The sequence below is a fragment of the Sinocyclocheilus anshuiensis genome, unplaced genomic scaffold (genome assembly GCF_001515605.1).
Source record: "Sinocyclocheilus anshuiensis isolate Anshui unplaced genomic scaffold, SAMN03320099.WGS_v1.1 scaffold877, whole genome shotgun sequence".
Lineage (NCBI taxonomy): Eukaryota > Metazoa > Chordata > Actinopteri > Cypriniformes > Cyprinidae > Sinocyclocheilus > Sinocyclocheilus anshuiensis.
Genome location: NW_015557181.1, coordinates 1213848 through 1239737, shown reverse-complemented (window position 1 = coordinate 1239737; position 25890 = coordinate 1213848). Strand labels below are relative to the sequence as shown.

Genomic DNA, 25890 nt, shown 5'->3' with positions numbered 1-25890 from the left:
GAGATTAAGGTTTATAAAGTTGTAAATATGGATATTTTTCTTACACAAATGCATCGCGTCGCTTCAGAATGCCTTTACTAAACCCCGGAGCCGTGTGGACTTCTTTTATAATTTTATAAAAGATTTTATAAAAAATTTTGGGCTACCATCCACTCCCATTATAAAGACTGGAAGAGCCAGGATGTTTTTTAAAGGGGTCATATGATGCGATTGTCGGAAGGAGGGACTTTGTAAAAAACGAAGCGTTTGAGAGAGGCGGGGCATAGAGGACCTACAATAATGTACAGTATTTGAAAAATAATGTGTTTTTTGAACATTAAAGCATGTCAACATATTCTGTTACACCAAATACACAAAATAATGATCTTTAAAAAAGCATCATATGACCCCTTTAATATAACTCCGATTGTATTCGTCTGAAAGAAGAAAGTCATATACATCTTGGATGGCTTGAGGGTAAGTAAATCATGGGGTAATTTTCATTTTTGGGTGAACTAACCCTTTAAAGCCAGATTTTAGCTCCAAAGTGAAAATTGTTCCTTAATTTTCCTTAAAATAAATATCTTAAAAATATATATTTATTTCTTAGTTTCTGCATGTTCTAATGAGTGATTTCAAATCAAGAAACAGGTTTGTGTTGAATCCGTGCATCATTCGTTCATTCGTTTTTTGATTTAATATTAAAAGTAGAAAAATGAAAAAAAAAAAAGGCTCCTTTTTCGTTTTTTTTTTTCTTTTCCGTTTTTCGTTCACGGATAGAAAAATGATTAAACAGCTTGAATATTCGATTTCTACATTTAGGCGGGAATTAAACACCCCTTTCTGCTGATTGGTTAGCTGAAGATCAAACAAACAGACTAATGAATAGCTTGGGCAGAGCCAAGATAGGGCTTTCTTCTGTGGAGATATAAATTCTATTCTTTGCATCAGCTGGGCATGGCAGGGTATGATATGACGGCTGTCATAGCCTACCCTGCTCGCCTAGTAAGTCTGTCTAAGTAATTAATTAATTAATTTGTTTCAAAATAAATATTTTAAACACTAAGACAAAAAGGAGGAATAATAAATTGGCTTGGGTATACAGTATATAAGCCTACAACGTACATGCAAGAACTGTCATTCTGACTGACAACCGGACAACAATAGATATTAAATAGCCTACTCTTACAGTTTTATAATGTAGTATTGTGTTTTATTACAATTTATTTTAATTGATATCTCAAAAGGATATGCGCTCGCACACAGGACTGCAATGCAAGATTTTCATAAAATGTAAAAACTTGGTTTCTTTCTCACCACAGTATACCTTCAGAATGCTTGGAATATACGCCACAAGATGCATAGGATTATTTTACGACAGATATGAATCCGCTTCAAAAAAAAAACAAAAAAACAACTAAAGTCACCATTCTCTGCCATTAAATTAGCAAGTGCGAGCAGGACATTTTTTTGTGTGTGTTCACACAGTTCCAATAAATTGCGATGGGTTAAATAAACTCAATAAGCAGACAGACGTGACTACAGTCAAGTGCAGACCAGTATTGAAGTGCACAGAAAATAAGCAGCAGTCATCATTAAAGCAGTTTAAATATGCAGTTTAAATTAATATTGAGTACTGATTGATCGAGGGGAAATAACTTAATACTCTGTCATTTATAGTTGTATGGTAAAATGTATATTTTTATGTGTACCGTTACGTTCAAAATAACTACAAAAAGTCATGCCTTTGAAAAATAAAGAGAACAACAGAATGCGCTGCTTTAGCGCTTCTCTGTCTCCTTGAGCATCTTTCGGCGCATGCCACAAACATGAACCACAGGGAATACTTGTCTTTTAAAAGGCTTAATTTAGATTATTTGACGTTAAAGGCATCATATAAGTAATTTTGGAATAAATCACAGTAAGTATAATGATAAAAAAGCGACTTTACAGTCTGTAAAATACGGTAGGCTATAGCAAATTATTTTGCGGACCCCCTATCACTTTAAGAACTGCTGGTCTCCACAGAAGAAAGCCCTGTCTAGGCTCTGCCCCGGTACGAGTTGTGTCGAGCTATTCATTAGTCTGTTTGTTTGATGAAAAAAGATGAAATGTAGTTGCAATAAATGTGTTAAGAATCCGTACAACTGCAGCACCAGAGGACTATTCTGCTGTGTGAAACTGTGGAAGAACTGATGACGGCACGGTTTGATCTTCGGCTAAAACAGTCTGTTTTGTAAACTGCTCTAGTCTGCTCTAGTGAGCTCGCGCTGCGTAGCAGTTTTGAACTTTGAGCCGAGCAGATAAATGGTCCATGTGGCGCTTTTGGCGCATAAACATTATATTGAACATTTATCGAACTCTTCATATCATTTTATCAAGGAAAATGATATCTTATCTTTTTTATTATATATATTATTATAGTTATCGATTTATCGCCCAGCCCTACCGAGAATGTACCTGTTTAGACTTCAAATATGCGGTTTGTTAATAAGGATAATGTCTATTTTTATGAGCGAGTCAGCAGTTAAGACTTTTATATTGAAAGAGACTGAAACAGGGTAGTTATTTTTTTATTTTCAAAAACACCTTGTAAGACGCAGCCAACAAATGCACTGAGCTGTGCTGTCATCAGAAATCATCCTTAAAAGATGAAATGATAGTACAACAAAGATATTGTTTTCCTCGTAGCCATGCGATATGGCTGTATACTGGTACGTTTTTATGAGTGCGCTAACTGCACAGCTACTCATGTGATATTGCTCATGTATAACCTACTCCAATAATCTGTTTTATTTACAACTTTGAAAAATCCTTTTTTACAATGTATCTAAATCATGAACAACTAAGAAACCTTAGTTAACTATTATTATAGTTATAAACCTAATATTATAAGTGTGATAAATGCAGTGTCTCTCACTAAAACTACTGCGGAAGGCAAAAGCGAGACACCTGTAGTCACCAGTACATGAGGATTTTGATAAGCACTCTAGATAAAAATAACAGGTTGTTTGTGTTTCTTCAGGACTAGTTTTTGACGGAAGTTCAAATGAACACATGTAATTAGAGACCGTCTACTCAAGAGCTCAAAAGGCCTGTTTGGAAGTCGACCATGTTCAGTATGATTACTGTGCTTGTAAGGCAGCATTCAGCTCGAAACACTTAACATACAGGCTCCATTCAGACCGTCCTCTAGCGTTTTCTGCAGTGGTACTGTTCCTGTAGCTCAGGTAAAGCACTAACCTTGACACTAGCAATGCCGAGGTCATGGCTTTCGATTCCTAATAAAACACACTGAATGCTGTATACACAAGCATCTACTAAACAACACGTAATACACTGCAGTTCAAACATTTGAATTTTTAATGTTTTAGAAAGAAGTCTCTATCTAATGCTCACCAAGAGTGCATTTATTTGATCAAAAATACAGAAATATTTTTTACATTTAAAATTTAATTTAAATTTAAAACAGTTTTCTTTGTGAATATATTATAAATGTAATATATTCCTGCTATATACTCTATCAGAATACTATAAGATCATATAACTCCAGTCCTACAACATGAGCTTGTTTGTGTGTGTGTGTGTGTGTGTGTGTGTGTGTGTGTGTGTGTGTGTTACCTGTCTCTCTGTGAACTGAGGAAGCACAGCAGATGACAGGCCCAGAGCAGCGGTCCTGCGTAGGTGCTCAGCGCCGTCAGGAAAATGGCAGGTGCTTCCACATAACTCTCCAGACCCACAAAACCCACAGAGATGTCCACCGTCCCGATGTTATTAGAGTTTCCCTGAAGAGACCATAAAACATCAACACACACAGGTTAACATACATTTTGACATTTTATAAAGAACCCAAAAAGGAATGTGCCATGGCTGTCTGGAATAACATGAGAGTGAGGGGATCACTCTCACACTGCTCCGGGTGTGTGTTCACGGTGTGTGTGTGTTCACTGCTGTGTGTGTGCACTTTGGTTGGGTTAAATGCAGAGCACTAATTCCAAGTATGGGTCACCATACTTGGCCACATGTCACGTCACTTTATCACTTTACTTTATTAATTAATATTTTTGACTTAACTACTTTAATACTTTGTGCTAGGGGGTTTGAAACCCCCTTAACTGTAAATATATGCTAAATAGGGGTTCTTGAGTTGATAAAAGAATAATAATCGAATGTTAAATTAAAATAAATAAATGTGGATGCATTATAGAATCTCCATCAAAATTTAATTTCAATATAGCATAGAACGATTATAAAATCATAGGCAGATTTTATTAAATAAGTATATAGCTTTTGGGCTGTGTTTCATTTTGGGAACGCAATGTGCACCACGTTTACATTTGCATAATTTCCTAAATTTCTATGGATAGAAGTTTACAGCATTTCAACAGTATTCCACCAAAATAAAAGCTTGAGGATCTGAACGCTTGAAAGTGAAGAATTGAAGATTTAAATATCTTAAATATTAGTATTGTACACATTCCAGTTTAAAATAAATTATTATAATTATCAAATACTCTTTTTTTTATTTCACAGGATAATTTACAACAGTAGTATATTTATATCTTCAATTTTAAGGGTTAAAATACTGCTACTACTACTACTATTATTATTATTATTATTATTATTATTATTATTATTAAGCCCTATATACATGCAGTCCTATATAAATAACCTTAATATAAAACAAAATAAAACACTAACTAAAAAATCATGTCATTACATGTCATTTAACAATCAACCAACATCAGAGAACCATGAAAAGAAAAAAAAAATAAACATTTTCATGTAGCCCTATATATAAATAATTTCAAAATAAAAACAAATTAAAATAAAATAATAACTAAAAAAACAACTTTCATGTTATTTGACCAATAACCAACCAACCTCAGCGAACCATGGACATTAATAATAATTAAAATATTAATCTAAAATTTCAGGTGGGACTTCAGGTAAATATTTGACATCTAAGGGGTTGCGCTGACAAAGAAAGTTTGGAAACGGCTGATATAAACAGTAGTAAAGTGATGCAGCAGAGGCTTGAGGTGCCCTGCAGTTATTCAGGTGAGGTGAGAGAAGCGCCGTGTTTCTAGTCTCCGCTGACAGACTCGAGTCTGAGGGTCGAGGAAGAGGGGAAACAAACGAACAGATCCTGCTCTTTCCTGTCAGCGGCTCACAGGAGGCTGTGTCTGTCACCCCGGCTGCTCCTGTCAGGACAGGCAGATTGGAAAATCCTCCTCCTCAATCGCTCTCCTCTTGCCCCTCTTACTCCCATTATTTCATGCTAGTTTGCAGTGTCAGGGTGGGTGGGAAAAGGGCCTAGCCTGACAAAATGAGCTTAATCAATGTGACAATTTACAATTAACAATCACCTCCACCCTGCTTAATGACTAGAGAGAGAAGAATATATCCGTCCTTTGACAGTTCAGTTGCATTGACCCTGACTGTCCCTCGATGATGATGATGTCATTGTCAAGCCCATAATTCCATGCTCGGGTGCTTTAAATGATAACTGGCCAGTAAAGCATCATTTATGACCCTCACTTACACACACACACCTCAACTCAGCTCTGATTTGATTTACTCTCGATGTCTCATTATAAAATCGATTCTTTTGATCAGGTTTATAAACAGTCCATCCGTCTGTCATCAGCTGGGAAAAAAGTTTTGCGACTTTTATTCCATGTCTGTCAGTTTTGAGGTCATTTATACTAAAGGACAAAAGTTTGGAATAATTAAAAATATGTAATGTTTTTAAAAGAAGTCTCTTATGCTCACCAAAGCTAAATTTATCTGATGAAAAAATGAAGTAAAAACAGTAAAACTATGAAATATTACAATTTAAAATAAATCCTTTTTGATATTTTAAAATTTTATTTATTTCTGTGATGTCGTATTATTATCAAAGTTAAAAAGAGTTTTTGCTGCTTAATATTTATGTGGAAACTGTGATAGACTGCCATTCAGAAGTTTTGGGTCAGTAAAACAAAGAAAAAGAAATTAAGTAAAAAAAAAAAAAAACATTAAAGACATTTAAAGTGTTATAAAATAGTTCTATTTCAAATAAATGCAGTTCTTTTGAAGTTTCTATTAATAAAATAATCCTGGAAAAAAAATGCATTATGGTATTTAAACACTGACAAACATTCAACATTGATTATTAATAACTGATCATCAATAATAATAATAATAATAATAATAATAATAATAATTGAGCAGCAAATCAGCATGTTAGCATGATTTCTGAAGGATCATATGACACTGAAGACTGGAGTAATGATGCTGAAAATACAGTTTTGTATCACAGGAATAAGTTACACCTGAAAAATATTTATAAACAGAAAACAGTTTGAATTATAATATTTCACAATATTACAGTTTTACTGTATTTCTGATTAAATAAATGATGCCTTTCTGAGCAGAAGAGACTTCTTTCAAAAACATAAAAAAATCTTAATTATTCAAAGTCTGATGAGTAGTGTAAACTGCACTGTACATATCTGAGTCCAATCAAATGCTGTCTAGAATAAGTCTTGCCCCCATCGCAAAGCAACCGTCTAGCAAGAGTTGGAATGAAACCATTCATAATTGGGTCTTTGGTTGCCCTAACATGCATTTTATTTATTTTCACAACCATCAACTGGTTGCAATGGAAGTTGCTGGAATTTATTAATTCTGAAAGCCTCTTCATTGTTTTTTTCCAAGAGTTCAAACTGTCACGGCTGTAACTAAACCTGCTGGCTAGAAATAAAGGTCTCCAGGAGCAGCAGCTGATGATTTTATGGTCGAATTGATTAAATATGTAAAGAAAAGTCCTGCAAGTTTTGCTGAGTCAAGATTCTATAATGGAAATCTGAAATGAATGGAAGAATTCTGTTGTCGTCATTGTTTATTTGACTAAAGGGCATTTACACACTCAGGTTTGTTTCACTTTCCATAGGAATCAATATGGTTTAGGGTAGGATTCAAATTCTGTTCACAAGCCAGCCTAATGTCCTTGTCTACAAAGGAATAGATTTTAGTCAGCAGACTGCATTCTTTGAGTCTCTTGAAGTATTATTTATATACTACTATAGTATTTATTGGTATTTTTGGAATGATTAATACTGAAATATTCAATATATTATTTAAAATTGTATAATATAATTATTCTATATTTTATTTAATATTTTGAATTAGCTTTTAATTTTAATATTTTCAGCTTTAATTCTAGCTTAGGTTTTAGTCATTTTGTTGTGTGCTTTTGTCATTTTTATTAACTTCTATTTATCTTCAATTTATTTTTATTTGTTTTAGTTAGTTTTAGCTTCAGTATTTCAGTTTTAGCTATTTAGTCATATTTGAACATATCTTTATATTTTTATTTTTTTATGTCTAATATTTTTTTTTTATATTAGTGGTCAAGGCAACATTTCTAATTAGTGTTTTTATTTAATATTTTCCTTTTTAATATTTATATTTTATTTTAGCTTTTTTTCAATTAATGAAAATGATTTTTAATAGTTTTAGTTAACAATAGTAACACTGCAGCAGAAAGTCAAAAGTATAGTTCTTCATATGAACAATTTTGTTAGTTAAACCAGACAGAAACCATGTCATTTCAATAAATGCTTCCCATTTTTGCTGCCTTCGCTTCCAACATTAACTAGTCTCAATGGTGGTATTATAACAATGATAACGCAAACATACCAAGATTCTGTGCCAAATAAGCACAATCAGCCTTATTCATGATTTATATCGCGATACATATTGATATTGAATTATTGTCCAGCCCTAATTTCAATGTAAATCATTCATAAATTCAGCATTTCAACTCTTGATGGAATCCAACTTGGGTTTAGGCCGAGCGATCGACCCCAACGTGTGAAAACGTCCTGAGAACAATGAAACTGCAATTATTTAATCGATATGCATTAATGGAGGAAACCAGACCAGTATTGTCTTCACTAAACAAAGCCATTCTTAAAGATGTTCTCTCATCATTACCTGAAAGTAGAAGAAAGCCTGGCCGAACCAGTAGTGCATGATGGTAGTCTGGGCGGCATCGTAGTGCAGCTTCTTCCAGATGAACTGAGCCATGACGGTCTGGATGAGCAGACAGCAGGCCAGCGTGGGCAAATTATGAGCTCTGAACAGCAGAGCCACCAGTAACACCACCCCGCTGTACACTTCCCACAGTCCTCTGCTCTTCAGCCGCCCGCTGTCCACCGCTGACGGCATCACCTGCGAGCGCAACAGGTCCTTCACGCCGGTGAACAAGATACCGAGGACGAAAACGTAGACGAATCGCGCCTCGACGGTTCCTCTGAAAGAGAACATGAGAAAAACAGAATGAAATATTCTTGTTTAGGCTCATCAAAGACACTCACATTTTCACCCGCTCTCTTTCTTACACACGGAAGAATCGATATCGACTGCAAACACCCTTTTGTTTGAAGGCTCGTCTTCATCTTGGGCAAAGCTTGTGAAGTCTGGAGAGAATCAATAACAGCGAGGTTTGGTGCTTCGCAGCGGAGAGGAGAAGTTACTTATTATAGCCCACAGGGGGTCAGCGGGGTCACCTGGAGAAACCGCCTCAAAGACCACCTACTCGCTTTTGACAATGTAGTAAACGCAGCAAAACTGTTGGGACAATATCAGGTCAATATCTGAGATACAGACAGAATATACGGTACGCAAAATACCTCAAATAAATTCTCCTACTGTCAGGACAAAGTACACTGAAGCTATTTAATGGGACAATATCCAGTACAACATGTTAAACTAGATCAGATCGTAATATTAACATTACAGTATATAATATAATTTAATCAGAGCAGTATTTCAAGTTCAAGAACAAAGGTTTTAACCCTCTGGTGGATCAATATTGGTGGTGGTCAGAATGACTTTTTCAATTTCAATAAAATGAATGTACTGTAACTTAGTTCAAATGGGTTTTTATTTAATATTTTGTACTTTTAGGGGATTTTACGGTATTAAATTATATGTATGCATAGGCACAGAAAAACTCGAGATATTCTCTATTCGCAATCATATTAGCGAAACAGATCTGACAAACTATCCAGTGCATATTTGTGATTGCGCTCAGGAGAGCGTCAAAAGATTTCTAATTACTAGTGCTGGGCAGTATGACCAAAAATTTATATCACAGTATTTTTCAAAATTATACCGGTTTCACGGTACATGACGGTATTTTTTTTTCATGCATGACCGGGTGTTAACCATATTTTCTATTGATTGAGAGAGGAAATACTGCAGTATATTGACTTAGAATGCCCTATTTTACTGTCACGATGAGTGAATATTGTAGAAAAATACCACACTAAATAGTGACTAAACACGATCCCTTTTAATACATGTTAACCAGGAGTCACTCTCATTTATAATCGCGACATCGTCTGATAAAATCAACATGCATCTACACTAAAGAGCGGCTATGCCGTTTATCCAAAAAAGTCGCTAGGTTTGTCAGTATGAATATTCTATGGAAAAAAGCCGCTAAAAGGGTCTGAAAGTTGCTAAATCTAGTGCTAAAGTCGCGCTCATGTGTGTGTGAGACGCGGGAGCTGATGGCGGGGGCGGTGGATATTTGTGGCGGTCAATGTGGATATTGTGGATGAGTTCTTCCGTGTCATCATGTTCTATTAGTTCTACAGCTTCAGTTTCATAACTTTCACGCTTAGTAACACATACAGCTGCTCCCTCACGAAAGTGCAACAGTGAAAAGGGACCCCTTTCAAACAGTGTCGCGTTCTGAACGTTGTTTAAGCGACATACGTATTACGGTATTTTACATTTTCGGTATGAACCAGTATACCGCCCAGCACTATATTTACATTGTGTTTTTTGCTGCGTTGAGCAGTGTAGCCAATCACAGACATATCTGTTGATTTCTTGAACGCAACTGCCAATCAGAGGCGTCAAATTAGAATCCACTTCACTCAAAACACCAGTTTTTGTCCATTGCTGAGTTTTGCAAGCTGCGAATCCTCTCATTATAACAAAACGTCACGAAATCGCGATGAACTGAGACGAGGGACAGCTTTTTAGTGATTATAAAGAGAGCACTTTTTGTGTGTTTTATATATTATCCATTCAGAATTTTATTTTCCAGCCACATACACACTGCAAAGTTTCGGGAATGACATCCACATATTTATGTGGGATTCACACTTGAAAGAGCAATGGACAGGACAAAAATATAATCTACGTGAAAATGTATGTGCATCGAGGCTAGAGCACACTCACTAATTTCTGAAGCACTCTCAGTATTTAATTCTGGAACCGAGCCTGGATAAAACTGTGTTTGAGCAGTTTTCATGATCAGTAGCTCATTTTTAGGAGATCACATGGAGTGTGGCAGCAGGCTATGCTTCAAAGTCAGAAAAATGAGCAGGATATTTGCTAATTTCCTCAGTGAAAATCTCTATACAGTTAGAGTAAACATTAATGCAGTTAAGTGAATCTCCGGTTTCAACAGCTCTGATAAGTAATAAACGTGATGTGTGGCCAGTCAATGTTAACTTTATTTTAATCAAAACATTATTTACCCCATTTGCATGTATGGAATAGTTATGAACCACTTACTACCTGTTAACCACTTTTTGAGCAAAGACCTGCAAACAGAATTTCCAAAAGAAACTGTTGTAAATCTTGAATGCTTGAAGTTTTGTCTTTTTGTAAGAAGACACTTGTCAAATTAAAGTTAAAGTGAAACTGCAAAAAAGTTTACAAACATAGAAGTTTATTATGAAAACTGCACAAAAATACTATTTCTGTATTTTTTACTCCAAAACTGTGAAAAAAAAAAATCAAAGCCATAAATCTAAAGTTGTGTTCCAAATTTAAGGCTGATATCTCAAAAATGGGTGCAGTACCAAATGTTCCCACTAGATGAAATTCGTTTCCATTGCGGTTATTTTTGATGTCATGTGACTATTTGCCTTCGCCACGCTCCTTAACACGCATCATTGTTGTAAGTATAATCAAGGAGGAGTGTTCGTAACAACTCATGTCTGTCCATCAATTAAAACAGCGAAGACCTTTACTGGTGCAAAAAACTTTGCAAACTTTATTTACTAACCTTGAGAAACATAATAGAACAATCTGAAACTGGATTTCAATATCATCATTAGCTGTGATCGGTGTAATATGTAAGGGCTCATCCCTGCACATATTACTTGCTCTTTTATATGTACTCTAATAATGAATTTGACATTAATTTAATAATAAACAGCAGTATTTATATACAATTTTATTATATTTACCTAAATACTGCTAATTATCATCAAATTAATGTCAGTTTCATTACTCTAAATGTTAATTCAGTCATTTTTAGTTTTATTGGTTGTATTTAGTGTTACTTTATGGTCAAGTTTGATGCTGTCAATAGGTGGAGCGTGTGTAAGGCTGAGCAAGACTTAGCCTTCCCATAAATTTTCACTTAGGGGGGTTAGGGGAAAAAATGCCACCAAATTGGACAAATATGCCCCTGTACAATTAAACTAAACCTATTAAGGATGTCACAAATAAAGTGAAAATTAAATGAAAAGTGTCAACTGCAGCATTAAATTTAGATCTGCTAAAGATGCGTCAAATTATGCATTTTTACAACGTTCTGCATTATATCCAATCACACATGATTGTGTTGAGCTTATGAATGCAATGGCCAATCAGAGGCGTTCAGATGAGTCATCGCTGAAACGCCAAGTTGTGTTGAGCACGCGCATGCAGACTGAACTCTCGCGAATTCAAAGTGGAAATGTACGTACGACATAGTAGGTAAGAGATTCATTTGACATTGTAGGCAGCTGTATTGATTATAACGGAGGAGTTTTTGAGTGTGCCTAAACTCATGCTAGACTGAAGTCAGTCATCATGTTCTTTGATAATGTAAATGTTCTTTGCTTGCTTTTTGTATATCATTTATTTGCTGTTTGAATAACCGTGGAACTGAAAGCGTTATAAATAGTACCTTACAATGTTTTTATTAAATTATGATCACGTTATATACAAATTCAGTCGTATTAAAAATATTTTGTGACATGACACCCATATCTGGTACAGTACCATAGCCTTTTTTCACCAAAAAAAAGGTAATTGGACAGAATTAGTCAGAATTAGCTACGGGATATAAACTTTTGCTAGAGAGTAAAAATTGTGAGATAAACAGTCACAATTACCTTGTTTTATTTTTATTCAGTGGGTGCTTGCCTAAAAGACGGGGTTATGATGTGCATGTTAATAGCCTTACCCTGAAGTTGGTTCACCCTCCTCCTATGTGTCAAACAAATTATGATCATTGTTATTGTACCACAACAACAACGATTTTTTTTTTTACTAAAATGATCAATTATCACAGTTGACTGTTTTCAAAATGGTGCAGCTTTTCCAATACACTTTTTCTACCAATTAGCACTAGCAGTGTAGCGTGACAAAACTACAATATAAATGGTTGTTTTAAAGTCATATTGCAGAGACGCACATGACATGCAAAAACTAAATATCATGACCACAAATTAAGAATTTGTTCCCACAACTTATTAATTTATTCATTCGTTCTCTCATTTAGTTAAGTCATGGCCATAATTAAACTAAATTAATTCTTTTGATATTTAACTTCATGGCCACGATATCTTGATTTTTTTAATTGCATTAAATAGTCCAAATCATTTTAGTGAATTGGTTTATTCTAATGATTCATGGATCAATTCAAACTGAAACGATTCAATGATTCATCTCTGCACAAAAGTCTGGTTTAATATTAAAATAATTTGTTAAACACTGCCATTCATCACTGTTTTTAACTATATTCCAGTTTTTTTGTGTACATTTATCTTTTCAAGTGTAATGCTGTCACTCTAATCAAGATCCATTCATTTTAAACCCTTGTTCTTTAACCAAAAATACTCCTCTGATTAAATTATATTATATAATCCAATTATGATGATCTGATCTAGTTTAGCATACAGTACATTGCCCCCTTGAACAGCTTCAGTGCACTTTGTGTAAGTAGTTTGCATAGTGCACTTTTTCCAAAGGGCAGCGTGACTGTATGTACTTTAACTATGTTAAATCAGGAGTCGCTTGTCGCAGGAGACTCTACAGTTTCACACAACACTGGATCAGTCACATTAAATGTGATTAGAGCAAAACAGGCGGGGGATTTCAGCAATTTCCCTGGAGAAGGAAAATCTCATCATTTTTATTGCCACTGTGTCTCTGTTCCTCTTCACTGTAAATAAGCTCTATCAGAGAACAAACTACATCTGCACAAAACACTTTAATCCAACACGTGTTACCATGCCAACCAGAACTTGGCAACGGCACGTTGTTCCCAGGCATGGACGACGCATATGCCGAGAGAGTGACGCAGCAGGAAAAGTGACGGCTGGAGAAAATCATCAGACACACACACGCACGCACGCACACACACACGCACACACTCAGTCCAGACTCTGCATTTGCTTTGACCAAATGTGGAACAATTAGTTTTGTGTTTTATTACAATAATGCCACCTGCAAAGCTAAAGCTTTAAGGTCAATTAACTTTGTGAACTTTATTATATTTTTAAAGGTTAAAAAAGAGTGTTTCATGCAAAAATAAAAATTCAGTCATCATTTACTCACACTCTTGTTGATACAACCTGTATGACTGACTTTTTTATTATTTATAAATTCAAGTCTATTTATTTAATCAAATTGTTTGTTTATTTTGTTGTTCATTTGATCTTTTTTTATTTTGCTCAGTCATTCATTCATGCAATTTTTTCCCAATTATTTGATCTTTCTTTCTTTTTTTTTTCTGTTTGGTTATTTTGTTCATTTGATCTTTTCTGCTCATTTGTTCATGCAGTTTTTCAGTTTATTTATTTATTCAAAACAGTTATCCTTTTTCATTACTTTTTTCTTTTGTTCATTCTGTATATGATCTTTCTTTTTTGTTTGTTCATTTGTTAATTCCTGCAATTGTTCAGTATTTTATTTATTAATTTAGTCTAAATATTTGTTCATTTTCATTTATTCGGTTTTATTTTATTATTTTTGTTTATTCCTTTATTTGTTTAATCTATATTTCATTTGTTCATGTGTTCATTCCTGTGCACAATAATGCTACCCACCAAACTAATAAGTTCAATATATTTTGAACTCATAAATCAGATTTATAAAGGTTCAAAAATGAGTGTTTAATGCAAAAATGAGAATTTGGACATCATTTACTCACACTCATTACTCGCATCACCTCTGTGACTTTCATTCTTCTGTAGAACACAAAAATAGATTGTGTTTATGCTAAATGTTTGCACTGCTCTTTTCCAACCATTAAAGTCATACAATATATGGAAAAGAGCAGAATGAATCATTTTTCAACATTTCGGTTCAACAGAAGAGAGAAAGTCACACCAGGTTTGCGAGAGCAACAAAGTCCCAAGTAGTTTTAAAAAGCTATTGTGGACTACAGCATAAGAAATGAGTGGAAGAGCTAAACACATTTGCATGTCTTTGCTTGGAGAAAGAAAGCAGATGTTCCATCACGCTTTATTTATCTACAACAACAGCGACTCAATCAGAGCGTGAGAAAGAAAGAATGAAAGTGATTGAAACCATGAGTGTCCATTCATGTTTGGTGTTATTTATACTGTCACCCAAAGAGAAGAATGACCATAAAACACATGAAAAATGTAACGTAATAGAGAGATGTGGCAAGAAAGAAAGAAAGAAAGAAAGATCAAAGAATTTGAATGAATAAATGAATGAATAAATAAATACTGAACAATCAAAGGAATGAAAAAAAACATTTAAAATAAATAAATAAAGTGAGCAAAAAAAGACAAAGATTAAAGGAACAAAAAAGAATAAACAACAGGGAAAAACAAAAAAGAAAGATCAAATAATTGGAAAAAAAATGATATAAATGAACAATTGAGCAAAATAAAAAGAAAGATCAAATGCATAACAAAAAAAACCAATCTGAATAAATTCATGAATATTTGAATAGCTGGAGGACTAAATAAATAAATGAATAAATTTCAATCAATAAGTAAACAAACAAAAATAAAATAAAATAAAATGATCAAACAAACTAATGAACAAAAAGAAAAACAAAACGAAAGATCAAACTAATTTGATTTGAGTTAAACTGAGTTGATTAGACTCCGCCCCCTCAGTAACCGGGTGCTGCTAAACCAGCTCCACTAAACTGCTGTGGATGAACAGACTGCACAGTTAAAGGCCACTAGAGACTCTGTATTTCTAGAAAGTCTATATATAACATTTATGAAGCTCTGTTGTGTCACAGAATGAGCAAAAGTAACATCAGTGCACTTGAGTTTGCTGGTGTCAGCAAAAGCTTCTTAATAAAAAAACAATAACTGCCCTGGAATCATGTTGTACTAAACTCATGTTCATGCTGGCAGTGTCTTGAATGGTCTAGAAGCCAATAACCTGGCCAATAACCTAAAGTTTCCAGTGACAAATAACAGTGAAAGTGAAGATGCTGCATTAATCGGAACATATTTGATCCTCGACATTACAACGTCCAACAAAACCAGCTGCGTATGCACTTTTACAGTGCTGCAACACGCATATTTAAATTAGGTCAATCTTCATTAGGCAAAACCATGCAAATGAGGCTCTTTCTACAACGTGCTGGATTCACAAACATTATACACCTTGTAAAACTGTGGCAAATCCAGTAAAAACCTGTGCATACTCTCAGAAACTGTGCAGATCTAGCCAACCAGACTGAAGTTTGTCCATTTTGTGTGTAGCATTCATCTGAATATCATTAATCTTTGTGTTCTGCCAGTGATTCCCTCGGTCTGACGGGTTTCAGTCTGGCACTGAAGGTGTGTGAAACGCACACAAAAATAACAATAATATCAGCGTGTGTGTGTGATATGTGTGAAAGAGAGGTGGTTTGGGTTGCCAGATATTGCGTCAGATTTAAAAATGTCCGCTCTAATAAAGGAAAACGTTGGGCAAAACCGTGGTCGGCGGTCTCCAGACAACAGACCCCACGCGCTGCCTTACATAAACTCAATAAATATGCTGAAGACACAAAATGCCTGTTTATTTATTCATTCACCCCCGTCTTTCTGCTTTATTCAATTCCAGTGTTGCTGATCTGTTGTGCCCACAGCTGTCCGTCTGGTTTTGGAGGAAATGAGAGAACAATATGACCTTTCACCCTAGAGCACAGCACTTCAACTTAGAGTCACGCAGGTTATTGGGATCAACATAAACACCTGCAAAAGTCGTGCCGTGACGCCTAGGGTGTTCTAGATGGTTGCTAGGATGTTGTGGGTGGTTGCTAGGGTGTTGAATTCTGATAGATAAATAAATAAATAAGGCTGAACAACTGTAAGAATCAACAAGTGAATGAATGAAAAAGAAAAATTAAAAAATAATGAAATAATTAAATTAAATTAAATTAAATAAGACAATAAAAATTAAATAAAATACAAATAAAATAAGGAAATATAAAAATTAATAAATTAATTGAATAAACGATAAATAAAAATACATTAATAAAACGAAACAAAAACAAATGTTGCTAGGGTGTTGTGGGTGGTTGCTAGTGTTAAATTCTTATAAAGAATGAAAATTGAATGAATGAATGAATGAATGAACGAAAAGAAAGAAAGATCAAATGAACAAACTAATAAAAATCAATAAAAGATGAAACAAAAAAAATGAAAGATAAAACATTGGATAAATAAATAAAAGAAAAAACATATTGAATAAAAATAAGTTTGTTTAAACAAGCAAACAAACAAACAAATAAAAAAATTTTAGCCCTACATTAGAGCATTTTGACACAGTGTCATTCAGGATATTATGATTAATATAAACACATGCAAAAGTTGTGCCATCATTGCTAGGGTTTTGCCATGATGTTCAGGGTAGTCGCAAAGTGGCCAAAATAGCCCATCTCCATCTCCATCTCCGTCTCTCTAATGATATTCTGGTCCATTGATACAGCTCTTTGCAAAAAAAATTGCACATCTGATTACTCAGAAAAGCACTAGCACACTTCTCCTCAAAGCCGATTTGAGTTATCACTCATGTTCGTAGCACAAACTGTGCGAGACGTGCAACACGCCACACTTGTTGTTTAATACATTTTTTATACAGGTAGTATCTCAAAGTGCTTTAGAAGAGAAATATGTGAGTGCGTGCGCACACTAATGTGTCTATTTCTTGATCTGAGGCAGAATTCATTTCCATCTCTATGTGGGATCCACATGCATAAACACTCTCAAATGAGGTGTCAGCACAGCACATACCCCTAGATTAATCAGGATAAAAATACAGAGCTTTTATGAGCCTCGTCCTGACGCAGGTGTGCCGGAGGGCTTTTAATTACTCCCTTCAGATGTGTTTGGAACCAAAAAGCTGAGGAAAAAAGGGCAAATTCCACTTGAAAGTGAGCATCAAGGACCGTGGCCTGCTCACTCTGGAGGGCAGAGCACTTGAGGCGAGTGCTCTCAGGGGTGCAGGGCAGTACAGTCTCATAAGTGGCCTTTGGAAGACCCTACACACAGACACACGTCACTGCTGCTTTATTTGAATATGAATTCGACATTGGTAACCTAACAGAAAAAAAAATCATGTATACGTTTTTAGTATCAAATCATGTTTGGCAGATTAAACATCATTTTTGACTCTCTGTGTGGCATTTTTGTGCATCAAAAACCACTCCTTTCCTGGTAAAAAATGAACTTCAAATATCAACAAATTTGCGACAGCTGAATGTAACATTTTTGAAAAACATGTCAATTTCTGATTAACATGATTTAAGTCACAAAATAAACTTCATTCTGTACAATACGTATAATTCACTATGCAAAAGTCATTTCGAACGCCTCCAGCATGTTTTATAATATCCTAAAATCAAACCGTTCACTCCTTATGCATGTTATCGTGTCCGTCAAAAACAGGCTGGCTGTTGGTTGGAATAATAGAAATAAAAACATCAACATAATGCAATTTATGGACATCAATCACTTCACTGAGTACTGGCCAGCTAAAAAATACATGATTACAGTGCATCTGTTTTCAAATTATCATCATTAGAATATCCCAACATCGATGTCTGTCAAAAAATAACATGCACAATATACTGTAGTATTTACAGGAAGCCTGCAGAAGTCCAGCAAATACGCGCATTTCCTGGAAAACACACTCTACTGGGTGTTTCCGAGAAGAAGGAAAAATGGCAGCCTGAGCAGCTTCAACATGCTGTCTGCCAGACACTGTAACATACCTAATACTTAATGCACGTGAGTAAAAATGTGTTCTTCACTTGCTGAAATAGAATCAGAATGCTCAGGGAACTGAGTGAAATATATCACACTACATGCTAAAGAGAATAAGCACCACTTGAGTTGAAAAACTTCACCACGTTAGTGAACATTGTTCAACAGTTTGGTTTCTGACAGAAACAGAAAGTTGTAAAGACATTTATTTCAAACAAATTTGCTCTTTTGAACTTTCCATTCAAATAAATAAATTTTAAAAAATATCGTATCACAGTTTCCTCAAAAACATTGTTTTCAACAACTGAAACAACCGAACAACTGTTTTTGAGCAGCAAGTCAGAGTAATAGATTATATATTACATCTTAGAAAATTCAGCTTCACATCACGGAAATAAATTACATTTTAAAATACATTCAAATGGAAAACAGTTGCTTTAAATTGTAATATTTCACAATATTACTGTTTTTACTGCATTTTTGATCAAATAAATACAGCCTTGGTGAGCATCCGAGACTTCTTTGATTTAATTATTCATGTAATTATTCCAAACATTTGACCATATATATAAGTACATAAAAAGTTCCATTAGTCACGTGAGCTACTGAACATGAAGTAAACAGAAAAATTCATCAACCAGTAATCAACTGTGGAGTTACTACTTGGATATGTTTTTATTTCAGCGAGTACATCTGCTCTGCCTGAAGAAAATGTATTTGAATTTTTCCCTTTTGTTTTTCCATATTATTTACTGCACGAACTGGCTATGCTTCAGTTCATTTCTCTGGCTTGTGCACATATCTGCATGAGAAAATATTAAGCTTTAATGCTCAAAGCGCTATGATTTCACCAGACCTGTACCAGCTCACAATATTTCCTCCGTCCCTTGAGAAGCGCTTTTGGAAATCCTGTTTTCCTCTCTGACGGTAAATGCAGACATTGTTGAAGTCGTCTGACTGTGGAAATTCTATATTCTGCATGTAAGATGCCTTTCAGACAACACAGTTTATGATGTTCACTTCAGCTGATATCTCATACTGTCACTACTGAACTCAGACGCTCCCACACTTCATTTTCCACACTCCATTCAAATACTCCAAAACTTGTGTCTCTGCCAAAATTCCTGTTTATTTCTTTTGCGCTCAGCTTTCCCTGACAACAATCATTTCCCCCGTAAACGGCTTTGAGCATAAACTCTGATTAAAAAAAGCATCTTGCTTGACATTTTTTCACTCCGTCCTTTGTGTGCTTGTGGTTTTCTCTCCACTACAGTCGACTGCGCTTTTGTTTAATTTATATTTTTAATCAAAGGCGGAACAATATTTCAAAAAAGCAAAACCAAACAACTAGCTCAAAATCAAGCTTAGATTTGTACTATTTTTTCACTGACCTTGTTGCATTGCATTCTGGGATTGGCTGGTATGTAAAAGATGTGATGCTGTCTAATATAATTATGCTATGTACATGCTAAAAATATGCTTATGAAATCAGAAAAGCTATTAATACTTCTTGTTTACATGAAGAAACCTATTTTGAACGGACTAAATACCACACGCTGAGTTGTTTAGTAGCTTGTTTCATGCATGTGGTGCAATAATTCTTGTTTTGGTCTTTTAACACGAATAAATCAGATGCAAAACAGACTCAAGGTTGTTTACGCCTCTAAGAGCAGCGTGAAACATATCTGTGATTTACATATCTATTCAGAAAGGTATTGACTGTGTTAATGGCTAGATCACACAGCGCACTGAATCAGCTGTCATGGACAGTTTTTACTTGTTCGTTGGCTCATGTGTGATTGTATACCTTGGGCAAAGGCACAGTCGAACATTTATCACCAAAGACCTGACTTAAGCAAGTCGCTTCTCTGGACGGCCATCTGGATATTGTCCAAAGGCAGTAATTTAATTTAATTTAATTTAATGTAATTTAATTTAATTTAATTTTACTTTACTTTACTTTACTTTACTTTACTTTACTTTACTTTACTTTACTTTACTTTACTTTACTTTACTTTACTTTACTTTACTTTACTTTACTTTACTTTACTTTACTTTACTTTACTTTACTTTACTTTACTTTACTTTACTTTATTTTACTTTACAGAAACATAACAGAACCAGAGTGTAAAAAGCAAAATGTAATAAAATGTTGATAAAATTTAAACAAAATAAAAAGTAATATAAGTTTAAATTTACATTTAACTAAAACAATTTTAAATAATGTGAAATAAAATAAACGGCTGAAATAAAATAAAATATAAAAGAGCCTTAAACTGATTTCGGCTAATTGCCAAGTCAACATTAGTGTAACATGAAGTACTAAAATAACTAAATCTAAATAAACTAAAACTAATAAATTACCATTTATAAAAACTATATGCACATACTAAAAAATAAAAAAATACCAAAACATTAAATAACTAAAATTACTAAAACTTTAGGTAACACTAAAGAGAAAACAGAAAATATAAAAATCAGATCTAATTCAAAATATTAACAAAAACCACACACACACACACACGTATATAAATAAATATATATAAATGCATAATAAAATGTTATATTTTTTTTGTATATAATATACATACACAAACATTAACTACAATAACATATTAATTGTATTCATATAATTTAGCATCTTTATCTTAAATATGGCAAAAATTGTATTTCTCCGGTTGGAGAAAGCTAAAGTGCAAGTATATTCTAGGGAAAAACAATGAGATGATGCTTTTATCAATAAGGTGATTGGCTCTTTTAACTCTTTTGCCATATTCAGTGCTGTGATTTCACCAATACGCTTGGTCACTATACTTGAAAGGCAATTTAAATAAATGGGAACTTTTTTGGAGCTTGAAACCCCCAGTTCCCATTTATTTTATTTGCATGGGGAAAAAAAACTAATCATACAGGTCTGAAATGACAAATAGCTGAACTAACCCTTTAAACGCACTACAATCAACATTAATTTGGGTCAAAAGCAGAAAGCGTGATAAAAAGACGAGAGAGAGAGCGTGTCTAAATGATGGGGTGAAAGTCAGTGGACGTCTGCTTAACAGGCGAGCCAGAGGTTGCCAGGGCAACATAAACAATGTCCTGCAGTGATTAATGAGTGTGAGAGTGACTCTGGTGGCACTGCCAATTACCTCAGGCTTGCGCTCCCTCTGTCATATGGAGAGTGTGTAATGGAACACAGCCTGTGGCGCTACACCAAGGGCAGGAGGTCAAAGATTTAATTAGGTGGGAGTAAATGTCAAGGGGAAGAGGCGAGCGGCAAGATTTTGTCACAAGAGTAAACTGGAACTGTGTGTGTGTGTCTGTGCCTCAGAAAACTCATTGCACTTTTATGAGTGTGTGTGAAGAACTGGTATAGTATAAAATAGTGCTCTCAGACTCTCTTAGGCCAAACACACTCTACACAAGTGCACAAATGCATATGAGAATGCTTGACCGACGGATGCACTGCAAGCGCAGAGCTAACTTTTCTAAATCTCCACCATCACAGTAGTTGACCTGAAAGAGAAAACTGGCCATAAAAACAAGGCTTTGTTAGTTAATGTTAACGACCATTGTAGCACTTCTTGCACGTCATCTTACTGTTTTTACTTTATGTATGTATTTATCCAAAGTTCTGTCATGAATTTCTAGATGGTGCAGTCCAAAAGGTCTAACTCAATCTGACAATGTAATCATCACATGGTGCGGCTGATTGGTTCTTTTTGTATCAGCAGCCAATGAGATCAACATTCAAATACTTGGCTAGTGTTTGCTGTAGCAGTTGCAGCGCACTTCAGAAACCCTCCACCTTCCCCAGCTCCACCTGTATAGATCTGCTACGGGATGATTCATGTATGTTATATACGGGGTTTATTTCATATATGATATATGTGCAGCAGCAGTATTTCTTACATGCTCACAGCATGTTGTGGACGTATTGGCAGCAAGGTTATTTTAGTAAATGAAAACTAAAACTAAGATGAAAACGATGGATCAAAAAACATTTTCGTAAACTGAAATAAAATAAAAATGTCAAAATAAGTGAAAAACTAAAATGAAATGTTATTAAAACATTATGAAACATTAAATGAAATCATTTTCGTAATCATTACGTTATCATTCCGTTTTGGAAAACTATATGAGCTGTGTGGCGTTTTAGGGATGGGGTTATCTGACGGAGAGACGCAAAGCAGTTTTAAGCAGAGTCCTGCACAGGTCCTGTTTGGAAAACCCACACCCGCAGTACTTAACAGAACACCTGACCCGTTAACCGACAGCAATACTAATTTAATTCTGTACTCGAATAGACCCTTTTGGCATAAAGATCGCGAGTCGCGACCCGAACCGCACCCCACCGCATTAAATCTACTACATCAGGTAGGCAAAATTATTTATTTTCTCATGTAACACAAGGAATCAAACCAATATTAAGCACTTTAAGTTGCTGCTTTGAAGAAAAACAGACATGCAGAGCAACATGATAATTAACAGTAAAAAGATGAGAACGCACATGCTTTCTGTATACAAAACTTTTGCCTAGATCTGAACAATCTGTCAGGCTTTTGAACAAATGTGCATGGGCTAAATGACATCACATACACGTACATATAATTCTTCATAAATGAAAAGAACAATTTCAAATATGAGCCTTACTGTTAAATGTGATTTCTTTGGCCTGCGCTCTGGAAGTGATCGGTTAATTCTGCTAAACTTTAATTAAAACTTAAACTAAAACTCAAACTAAACTATATAAAAACTAAATAAAAATGTGTTCACAAAATAAAAACTAAACTAAAACTAACAAAAAATGTAATGAAACTAATAAAAACTAAACTGCATTTCATAGCAAATTTGAAAACTATATTAAAATAAAACAAATGTAAAAATTCAAAATGATAATAACCTTGATTGGCAGTAGCAAGTCTTAGTACTTACTCTGCCGCAGCAGCAGCAGCGTAGCAGATCTATTCTGACAAGACCAAACACATTAACATTGTCATGTACATTACCATGACAATCACTCCGAGAGTTGTCATGATGTATGTGTGTGTGTGTATAATATTTGAATTAAATTGAACAAATGTGACAGTAAAGACATCTAAAATATAATAAATGCTATTATTTTTTTTCTAATTATTTCCAGCAAAATTTGAAGCAGCACAACTGTTTTAAACATTGATAATAATCAGAAATGTTTCTTGAGCAGCAAGTCAGCATATCAGTATGATTTCTGAAGGATCATGCGACACTGAAGACTGGAGTAATGATGCTAAATATTCAGCTTGCATCACAGAAATAAATTACATTTTACAATATATTCAAATAGAAAACAGTTCTTTTAATTTGTAATAATATTTCACATTATTACTGTTTGTACTTTGTTTTTGATTGAATAAATCCAGTACTTGTGAGCATAAGATGATTTTAAATGGTAGTTTGGTTCACATTTATGAGATCTTCATTGGTTCTTTTTGCGCTTTGTTGATTTGACGTTAAGTCTAAATTAATTTTTAATTGATTGTAAACAGTTATTTTAAATTGTAATAATATTTCACAATATTCCAATTTTATACTGCATTATTGATTAAATAAATGCAGCCTTGGTGTGCGTAAGAGACTTCTTTCAAAACATTAAAAAACATATCTTACTGACCCTAAACTTATGAATGCTAGTGTATATAAATGCAAACTAAAAACAGTTTCAGGGTTTTTAAAAATATATTTATGGTCTGTAACATCAGGCCATGGGTGCTTAGGACTGCGTAACTATATAATCACATTCACACACACCTAGATTATGGTATATAAAACATATTACAGAGAAACTACTACTGTTATACTTTAAAAAAAGCTTAAAGAGCAATAGCTCTGTCACTGAGGAGCTCAATGAGCCTCAAAACCAGCAACAATCCCAAAATCTGAACATCCTCCATCTAGGTGTTTGTGAACACAAGACACAATACATGGTAAAAAGGGTCAGTCTGCTGTGTGCTGATTTGCTAACCATATTTGGGCTCTGAATGTGAATTCAGTCCTTTCTGGACCAAAGCATCAATGGTCTCACTCAAGCCAAAGACAGAAGAATTTGAGGTCTATTTCCTGTAATTCCTGTTAAATCGATAGTTCACCCAAAAATGAACATTTTGTCATCGTTTACCCACTCTCAGATTGTTCCAAACCTGAGTTTCTTTCTTCTGTTGACACAAAGGAGATATTTTGAAGAATGTTGGTAACCAAACAGCTGACGGTAGCCATTGACTTCCATAGTATTTTTTTCCATACAATGGAAGTCAATGGCTACCGTCAATTGTTTAAATCCTTTTTGGGTGAACTATTCCCTTTAATCATTTCTGAGTCTACAATAAACAAACCTCCACTCACGGCAGTCAGAATCGAAGCCTCTTAGGTCAAGCTCTCGCATTTAAAACCCTCAAAAAACACTTCATCCCCGCATTTAGCGAGAGCCAGGTTTCTGACGAGAGGAGCTAACGGACATAAAGTTAGCGAAGAAACTTCAGACAATTCAACAACAATGGTAATGAGGGGAGCTAATTTATTCACCATCTGACATTCAAGGAATGTCAATAAGATATTTAAATATCATCAAACTTACTTGGAGACGGCACGGCTGCTGTGTTGCCATGGGAACAGGACGTTTCCGACGGCGGCGCGATAGCTGTAAACTCCGAGCAGGCCGAGAGCCAGAGCGATCTTAGACACCAGCGAGCAGTGACGCTGAACCAGGAGGAAGATCAGAACCAGAGACACTGCCGCCAACACGGAGAGGAACGCCTTATGATCCCCACTGAAAACACACACATGGTGAATAAATAACAGGGCAGACATGTTCTTCTTACATATGCATGCAAACGCTGAATATAAAACAGCAGAAAGACAAACCCCTTATGATTTGAACTCAAAGCAAACACTGTATAATAGCATAAACAGGCATGATGCAACAAATCCTCCACGTTAAGCTGAGTTTCTTTGCAATAACACACTTTGTTGGTGTTTCCATTTGGATTTCTGTCATGTCGGAAATCTTACTGCTCCAAATACGTTGCGTTCCATTTAGCTCAGAATTTCACACTTCTTACTTGGTAAAGTGCAATAGAACATCAAGTTGCAATAGAACATGTGACTTGGGAACTTGGAAATCCACAACTACTACTAAATGCATCATGGAGTCAAAGTTCCTACATTAGATGGACCTGATTAGCCAAAGTCTGCAAGGACAAATGCAAAAAAACACGGTAGAAGATTGAACACTTAAAAAACAAATACTATGTTTGTCGTTTTGTTTATTTATACACCAGATTAGAAAATGCCACTCAATCAAAAGTCAGAAATATTATATTAATTATTACTTCACATTAATAATATTAATAAAATAAAATAAGAGAAAAAAAGACAAAGTTTCAAGACTGTGTACTTAACATATTTAATGATGGAATTAACTACTCTATGGAAGTTTTTTCCTCACAAAATTAAAATAAAATGCTTTAAAAGATCAAATAAAAAAATCACACCCTCAAAACAGCTGCTCAAATGAGAAATCAAATGCTCAAATTATCAAACAGAAAAAAATCAAACTCTCAAAACGGCTTCTCAAATGAGAAATCAAATGCTCAAATGCAATTTATTTTCCTCATTCAGG

General features: G+C 34.7%; 1 protein-coding gene across 2 annotated transcripts in view; it reads right to left on the bottom strand.

Annotated features, from left to right (window-relative positions):
• LOC107678638 (GPI ethanolamine phosphate transferase 2-like) overlaps positions 1–25890 on the bottom strand; it is a 137605-nt gene that overhangs the window by 13206 nt on the left and 98509 nt on the right. For both annotated transcript variants that reach the window (XM_016473984.1, XM_016473985.1), the window contains 3 exons: positions 24847–25038; positions 7963–8281; positions 3601–3764 (listed from right to left, as the gene is read on the bottom strand). In XM_016473984.1, coding sequence (XP_016329470.1) covers positions 3601–3764; positions 7963–8281; positions 24847–25038 — 675 coding nt within the window. The remainder of the gene's footprint in view (positions 1–3600; positions 3765–7962; positions 8282–24846; positions 25039–25890) is intronic.